We start from the raw sequence: 7,837 nt of genomic DNA on the forward strand, positions 1-7,837 counted from the left end.
CGTTACATATAAGCAGTTAAAACTTTTTTCCTTTTTCTTGTACTTTTAAAGATTTTCATTTTCTTTGTTTTTATTTTTAAAGATTTTTAAATTTTATTTTTAGAGACATGGAAAAGGAGGGAAAAAGAGAGGGAGCGAAACATCAATGTGTGGTTGCCTCTTGCACATACCCACCTGGAGACCTGGACTGCAATCCAGGCATGTACCCTGACTGGGAATCGAACCTGAGACCCTTTAGTTCACAGGCCGGCGTTCAATCCACTGAGCCACATCAGCCAAGGCTAAAACAATTTTTTAAAATTTATTTTTAGAGAGAGAGGAAGGGAAGGCAAAGTGGGAGAGAAACCTCCTTGTGCAAGAGCTACATGGATGAGTTGCCTCTCAAACGCCCTGGTGAGCCCCAAGGTCCTCACCTGGCTTGCAACCTAGGCTTGTGCCCTGACTGGGAATCAAACTGATGACATTTCAGTTTGCATGCCAGCACCCAATCCACACCAGCCAGGGCTCTTTCTCTTTTTAAACGACCAACATAGACCAGAATCAAAACCTGTCTAGTCCCAAAATAGCATGGAGCTGTATTTGTCAGAAGCATCCATTTAAATTCCTACACTACACGGAAAATTACTCCTGAACTGTTATATGTTTGCGAAAGTTTGCAATGATTTTATCAGGCATTCCTAACACCTGTTAAAATTATTAGCATTTTTTAAAGAGAGCTAAAGACCAGAGGCAACATGGGAAGAATAGAATTGGCTACTCCAGAGCCATTTACAAGTGCCACTACACGTTTTTTCTTGCCCTACTCAATGTAGGGTAAACTGGGTTTTCTGAACATGCTGAGTGGCCCGTAATTTTCCCTAACAAGAGTTTCACACTTTTAAGATTTGAAGGGTTGCTAAACGCTCAAAGGCCACACGACTGTTAATCGTCAAATTCAATAGCCTTTTCCCACCGCTATTTAATCGAGGAACTAACTCGATCCCCTACCAGTACACAGCGTAGAGGTGGCTGCCTCTCCGACACCCAGAGCCCACAGGGAACGAGGAGCTCTGCCCACTTGCCCCAGGGACCACCCGGACCACCCGCACCCCTTGCTCCTCTGGCTTCCGGCTCCCGGTCTGGCCCGGCCCGACTCCCCCGGCCGCCTCTGCTTCAGGGACGCGGAAACCCCGTAGGAGCGGGGTGGGAGGAGAACAAGGTTTGGCCACGGCTTGCTGCAATATTCTTCCGCCGCCATGCAAAGAGTCCCAACTCCCCCCAGCGTCCTGGAATTTCCAGCGACCCTGTAGTATGTGAAATAACCAGCTTGGATTTTTCCCACCGACTTGCTTAGGATATTTTCTGAGGTAAGGTCCCCAGGATCACAATTTTGTGGCTAACCGAAAGCGCGACGAGAAAATTCCTCCGCAGAAAACGGGTTCCGGCCGCGAGCCTATAAAAAACGGGTGGCGCGGTCTTGCTGTCTTTTCAGTCGGGCGCTGAGTGGTTTTTCGGAACATGTCTGGTGGCTCTGCGGATTATAACAGGTATGGCGCTTTTTTTTCCCCCTTAGTGCTCGTTTGTGGTGAAGGTCATGTGGAGCCATTGGAAGTTGCAGGAGTTGGCGTGGAGGCAGGGAACTCCGAGTTCATAGGCGTTTCCTCGGGGTACGGTACTCCAGTGTCCTTCGAGAAGCTTCCATGATGGGTAGGGCCCCGGACGGCGGGGAGACGAGATAAGGGTGCGAAATTGGAGTGGTGTGGTGTTTTCTCTTGAAGACGCTTTTTAATCTCTGCCGTGTCCCATTCCCAGCCATATGGAGCTGACATTTCGTTAAAGCAGTGGCGCAGTCCGTATTCGGTACAGCGTAAGCAGGCCCGAAGCTGTATTTGCGGCCTGCGGCGCGAGCTAGAGTGTTAGTGTTTAGGTAGGCTGGGGGAGGGTGACAGGGCGCCCACACGCCGCGCCTGTGAGGCGCCCTGGGGCCTGCCCGGCCACGGGGCCTCAGCGAACCGTTGGCTTACCTCTCGCCAGGCCTCTGCCCGCGTCAATCACTCAGCTTGCGCATTGTAAGGGGCGGAGCTCAGCGTGTGGAGCTCTCGCGAGAGGGCCAGCCAACAAGATGGGAGCCCCGGGATTGGGGGGAAGGGTCGGCGGCCGTGGCCTTCTCCGCGCACATCGAGTTTTTAACTGTTTGGTAGGCACACAGTAGGTGCGTTATGAGCCCTGCTGCACCATCTTGTTTTCCTCTTGTAATAGGAAGCGACCACGTGTAGGGAAGGGTAACCCGACGTGACGGGTTGTAAAGGGCCATCCTAATGGTCTGAAGCTTGGGGAAGGGATGGTCTGTAACTGCAGTCTTCTTGTTTGCAGAGAACATGGCGGCCCAGAGGGAATGGAGCCCGATGGTGTCATCGAGGTAAGAAATAGGTGTGGATTTTGAAACTCTGGAGAGGTGAGTTTGTCCATCCTGTTTATTCTTTTTTTTTTTTTAAACTTATAGAGCAACTGGAATGAGATTGTTGATAACTTTGACGATATGAATTTAAAGGAGTCTCTTCTTCGGGGCATCTATGCTTATGGTTTTGAGAAGCCTTCAGCTATTCAGCAGAGAGCTATTATTCCTTGTATTAAAGGTAAAAGAACTTGTTGACCCTTTTAAAGAAGTGAATTACTGTGTTTACATAGACCTGGACCATAAAATGGAAAATGACTTCTGGGGGACTAGTACCTACTTGTATTCCTTAAAGTGAAATGATGGCAATCATCTTTCGGGACTGACCTGAAATGAAGAGAATACTCATTGCTGATCACTTATTATTTGGGCATAATTCATGTTCCAAATGGAATGCATAGTTTAAACTAGAAGTGACGGTTTGGTGTGGGATCAGTAAATATGTATCCTACTTTTTTTAGGGTATGATGTGATTGCTCAAGCTCAGTCAGGTACTGGCAAGACAGCCACATTTGCTATTTCCATCCTGCAACAGTTGGAGATTGAGTTCAAGGAGACCCAAGCACTAGTATTGGCCCCCACCAGAGAACTGGCACAACAGGTATTGATAGTGTAGTTCAAAAAAAAAAAAAAATGCTTGCGTGTTGCATAGGGTGCAGGTTTCACAACAGAAGAATTTAAAACAGTGTAAATTAGTCCTGTTAGAGCCCTCCTTTTAACTGTCCATGCATGCAGGGAGTGTTTGTTTAAAGTTAAATAGGACCTGGGTGTGCAAGTTAGGTTTGCAGAGTTATATAAGAAAGGGAGAAACCCAAGCTTTCTATTCAGGGTGGACTAGATTAGACCCAGCCTCACTTTTAAGTTTGAATGCAGTCGTGCAACATAAAAACTTCAGTGACTTGTCATTAGTTTGTGATGTATCTGTTGCATGATAATATTTTTAAAGCTCACTGCTAATACAGGCTTTGATGTACACATTGCTAATAAAATTATAGGTTTTATTGAGATCAAGATTATATATCATTGCCCTGTGGGAAAAAATAAAGTATCAACAATTTGTGTTAGCTGTAATTGCAGCACTTGATCCACTATCTTCCTACACAATGAAGAATAAAGGATGTATTTTAAGTTCTTAAAATCTAGTTGGTACCTGGGACATTAGGATCCCAAGTTTGACGGGGCACAAGAAGACATTTAAAGGGAATTTTATCTTGAAATAGTTACAGTCTGCATTTTAAGCTTGGAAGTATTTAAGTGCTGTGCATGCATAAAAGCTGTTTGCAGACCAGGTATTTGCCATTGTGCTTTGGAAGTTTAGTCACAGCCTGTAATTCTGTTGAATAATGATTGAGGCTATTGTCTTTTAGATCCAAAAGGTAATTCTGGCACTTGGAGACTACATGGGAGCAACTTGTCATGCCTGCATTGGTGGAACCAATGTTCGCAATGAAATGCAAAAGCTGCAGGCTGAAGCACCACATATTGTTGTTGGTACACCAGGGAGAGTGTTTGATATGCTAAACAGAAGGTATCTTTGTAAGTATTTATGTCAGTTGAGTACAATTGACTGTTATAAACTAAAAATACTGAATAGTATCTCTGAGAATCCAGGATGATAGTATGACTTATTTCTTAACAGCTCCAAAATGGATCAAAATGTTTGTTTTGGATGAAGCGGATGAAATGTTGAGCCGGGGATTTAAGGATCAAATCTATGAGATTTTCCAAAAATTAAATACAAGTATTCAGGTGAGGTTTGTTTTATCCCCTTATAGCAGGAGATTAGGTTTAATGCAGGTATTGTTACAATACAACTGAAGTGTTTTATTGTCGTTCCCCCTGCTTAAAACAATTGATGCATAACTATCTCTGTCTAGCACAATTCCATAGCAAGACAGAGACGCTTGGTGTCAAACATTCGGTTTTTATTATTTATTTATTTTTTTAGTGTTGTGAAAGTAGTGCTAATTATTTGTATGACAATGTCTTTTTTAAAGGTTGTGTTACTTTCTGCCACGATGCCAACTGATGTGTTGGAAGTGACCAAAAAATTCATGAGAGATCCAATTCGAATTTTGGTGAAAAAGGAAGAATTGACCCTTGAAGGAATTAAACAGTTTTATATTAATGTTGAAAGAGAGGTAATTTGTCTAATTACTAAACATAAAAAAACGTAGCCAGGTTTTTAACCTTCTTGTATAAGCACTGTGCTAAAATTGCAGAAACTAGGATTACATCTTGGTTTTTGTAATAATGCTAGCAGAGTACACACAAGAAGAAAAATAACTGCACTAGATTGTAAAGACTGGGGTGGACCTCTTTCTTAATGTCCAGTGTCCTTTGTCTTAAGATTTGGTGCAACATGTCTTTATACTAGCCTAACTAATTTCTGATGAATAAGTTGAAACTAAATTGTTTTAATGATTTAGTTTTCTTTTTGAAATACTGTAGGAATGGAAGTTGGATACACTTTGTGACTTGTATGAGACACTGACAATTACACAGGCTGTCATTTTTCTCAACACAAGACGCAAGGTGGACTGGCTCACTGAGAAAATGCATGCCAGGGACTTCACAGTTTCTGCTCTGGTGAGAGGTGTTCTAATTTAATAACGGTAATTTACAATGTTATTTCATTATAGCAGGATTCAAACTACAATATAGCTGTTAAGTGCTGTGTTGTCGTTCCCCCTGCTCAAAATAAAGTTGTTTCTTAACTATACCTGTCTGCTATACTCCTGTAGCAGCCAGGGACGCTTGGTCTCATACATATCATTAAAATTAAATCATTATTTGACTGATGATTCTTGAATTAAGATCTGTTAATTTGCAGCATGGTGACATGGACCAGAAGGAAAGAGATGTCATCATGAGAGAATTCCGATCAGGGTCAAGCCGTGTTCTGATCACTACTGACTTGTTGGTAAGTCAGTCTTACTATTCTTTGTAATCTCCCAAAAGTATTTTTTAGGGGAAGGTTTTTTAATAACCTTTACCAGCTTGGGCTATTTGGGAGAATAAATGAAGACCACACTCCACAGTGGGCTATATCATTGAACATATAGTTCACTACTATTTTGTGGCCTACATTGCATAGATGTCTAGTTTGTTAATTAGAATTTGATCACACCATTGTATTTCAGGCTCGTGGGATTGATGTGCAACAAGTGTCATTGGTTATAAACTATGATCTACCTACCAATCGTGAAAACTACATTCACAGGTGAGTAGGTGGCACCTTGATTATTAGTATATTGGTAAAATGAATTCATGCATTGCTTTTCTGACTGATTTGTTTGAAAGGTAATGTCAAATCAGGAAGTTGGTAGTTAATAAACAGTAATTTGGTAAGATGTAATTAAAATTGTACTTGGGAAGATTGGTCATGCACAGTGGGAAAACAGTTTGTAAACACTGCCCAAATCGTGGGCTTTCATTTATGTATGAGTTAGTGTTTTTGATCTGTTGGTGTTAGTTTATTTTTGAGCTTTATTTTTAGTGATGCTCTTGTGTATCCATGTGCTTTCTTGGTGATTACTCTGTAGTTGGGATTTTCTTGGTGTCATCTGGTAGCATTTTGAGCAGTCCCTGGTTTAGTTTTAGTGGCTTTATCCCTAAATAAATTGAATTGTACTTTGTTATATGATGTAAAAAAAGACTTTTTAAAAAATACAGGAGTCGATAGCAGCAGTTGATGACGAGATGGCACTCAGAAACGGCGTTGACGTAATTTAGGACGTGGAATCATAAGCGAAACAGCACACTGTTTGCATAAAGAGCGAGTCGGTATTTATATTTTTCTTTTGTCATGATTATTTATTTTAAGTTGTTCCAGCCAAGGCATTTTTGTATATTAGCTTATTAGGTGGTTTGTATTGTCTGGTTTCTATCAGGAAAGGTAGAAAGTAGTTTTGGAGGTAAACACGTTTGAGTAATTTGAGTTATAACGTGTGAAACTGAGCAAAAAAGCAGTGATGAGTTTGGGTTACCATACCAAATACTTGTTTTCCCACTGGAAAAAGTTGTTTAGACAATAGTTAACCTTGCAGCATTTGTATTTACAGTTTACAGTTCCAGAAGTGCGTCGATATGGATTGCATAACTGTTCTTTTTGTTTTATCCCTGGTGTGTTTACATCTGTCCCAGGCTGACTTCTGCTCTTGGCTGGCCCACTTTGGTATGGGCTTTTTAATTACACTACCCCAAACACAATACTGTCACCTGCTTTAAACATAATAATGCTCAAGACACCTGATAAAATCTCATTTTGCAGCCAGACAAGCCTTGAATCCTTTTGGCACTAACTGCAAAGGAAAATTTTTTTTCTCTAGATATTGATTTAGCAGATAGTGCTCCAATTAGAAGCACGAACTGTAACCTTAAGTAAACAGCAGCTGATGGTTAACAAGTGGATCATCATGTTCAGTAGTTCAAGAATTCTGTTAGAAGTAACATTCTAATTGCTGATTTCTTTTCTTACACAGAATTGGCAGAGGGGGTCGATTTGGGAGGAAAGGTGTGGCTATAAACTTTGTTACTGAAGAAGACAAGAGGATTCTTCGTGACATTGAGACTTTCTACAATACTACAGTGGAGGAAATGCCAATGAATGTGGCTGACCTTATTTAATTCCTGAGATGAGATAGTTTTGAATGCAGTGCTCGCTGTTGCTGAATAGGCGATCACAACGTGCATTGTGCTTCTTTCTTTGGGAATATTTGAATCTTGTCTCAATGCTCATAACGGATCAGAAATACAGATTTTGATAGCAAAGCGACTTAAGTCGTGAGCTCTTGTGAGGAAAGTCATTGGCTTTATCCTCTTTAGAGTTAGACTGTTGGGGTTGGGTATAAAAGATGGGGTCTGTAAAATCTTTCTTTCTTAGAAATTTATTTCCTAGTTCTGTAGAAATGGTTGTATTAGATGTTCTCTATCATTTAATAATATACTTGTGGACTAAAAGATATAAGTGCTGTATAAAATCAGCCAATTATGTTAAACTAGCTTACCTGCCTTTATTGTATTTTGTCATTAGCCTGAATAGAAGGCCTTTAAAATTGATTTTTTTTTTTTAGAAAGCATTTGAATGCATTTTGTTGGTATTTATTCAATAAAGTATTTAATTAGTGCTAAGTGTGAACTGGACCCTGTTGCTAAGCCCCAGCAAGCAATCATATCCTAGATAGGGTTAAGCCCCCAGTAAAATTGCCATATTGCACATGTCTTAATGAAGTTTGAATGTTAAATAAATTGTATATTCACTTTAAAGGTGTTTCGGTCATTTTTGTTTTAATGATTTATTTAGAAAGGGAGAGAAACATCAGTGTGTGGGTTGCCTCTCTTATGTGTCCCCAACTGGGGACCTGGCCTGCAACCCATGTGCCCTGACCGGGAATCAGATCA

At 41.0% G+C, this 7,837-nt stretch overlaps 1 protein-coding gene and 5 non-coding genes across 7 annotated transcripts; all 6 read left to right on the forward strand.

Moving 5' to 3' along the window:
- Window positions 1-1,405: 1,405 nt before the first annotated feature.
- EIF4A2 (eukaryotic translation initiation factor 4A2) lies at window positions 1,406-7,702 on the forward strand. Of its 2 annotated transcripts, XR_006787151.1 has the most exons (12): window positions 1,406-1,526; window positions 2,353-2,398; window positions 2,483-2,615; window positions 2,896-3,035; window positions 3,802-3,970; window positions 4,074-4,183; window positions 4,432-4,575; window positions 4,886-5,023; window positions 5,268-5,357; window positions 5,578-5,657; window positions 6,110-6,220; window positions 6,919-7,055. XR_006787151.1 is itself a non-coding variant. In XM_045851167.1 (11 exons), the coding sequence occupies exons 1-11, from the start codon at window positions 1,498-1,500 to the stop codon at window positions 7,061-7,063; spliced, it is 1,224 nt and encodes a 407-aa protein (XP_045707123.1). In that variant the 5' UTR covers window positions 1,407-1,497; the 3' UTR covers window positions 7,064-7,702. The 2 variants fall into 2 exon arrangements, 1 of the variants encoding a protein (XP_045707123.1); XM_045851167.1 differs by lacking the exon at window positions 6,110-6,220 and having other exon boundaries at window positions 1,407-1,526; window positions 6,919-7,702.
- Window positions 2,727-2,795, forward strand: LOC123827651. The gene has a single exon (XR_006787305.1). It is a non-coding gene; the product is annotated as a small nucleolar RNA SNORD2 (small nucleolar RNA).
- LOC123827614 lies at window positions 4,226-4,352 on the forward strand. Its single transcript, XR_006787273.1, has one exon. It is a non-coding gene; the product is annotated as a small nucleolar RNA SNORA63 (small nucleolar RNA).
- Window positions 4,623-4,800, forward strand: LOC123827646. Its single transcript, XR_006787300.1, has one exon. It is a non-coding gene; the product is annotated as a small nucleolar RNA SNORA81 (small nucleolar RNA).
- LOC123827613 lies at window positions 5,074-5,205 on the forward strand. Its single transcript, XR_006787272.1, has one exon. It is a non-coding gene; the product is annotated as a small nucleolar RNA SNORA63 (small nucleolar RNA).
- On the forward strand, window positions 5,386-5,525 carry LOC123827627. The gene has a single exon (XR_006787285.1). It is a non-coding gene; the product is annotated as a small nucleolar RNA SNORA4 (small nucleolar RNA).
- Window positions 7,703-7,837: the final 135 nt, after the last annotated feature.

Source organism: Phyllostomus hastatus, unplaced genomic scaffold (assembly GCF_019186645.2).
Source record: "Phyllostomus hastatus isolate PE091 unplaced genomic scaffold, TTU_PhHast_1.1 phas_contig_86, whole genome shotgun sequence".
Taxonomy (NCBI): domain Eukaryota; kingdom Metazoa; phylum Chordata; class Mammalia; order Chiroptera; family Phyllostomidae; genus Phyllostomus; species Phyllostomus hastatus.

Bases quoted from the DNA above. Each gene is read 5' to 3' on its own strand.
- EIF4A2 (XM_045851167.1), top strand. From the start codon at position 1,498: ATGTCTGGTGGCTCTGCGGATTATAACAG. The intron at 3,971-4,073 runs GTAAGTATTTAT...ATTTCTTAACAG, and splicing joins GCTAAACAGAAGGTATCTTT to CTCCAAAATGGATCAAAATG. The intron at 5,024-5,267 runs GTGAGAGGTGTT...GTTAATTTGCAG, and splicing joins ACTTCACAGTTTCTGCTCTG to CATGGTGACATGGACCAGAA.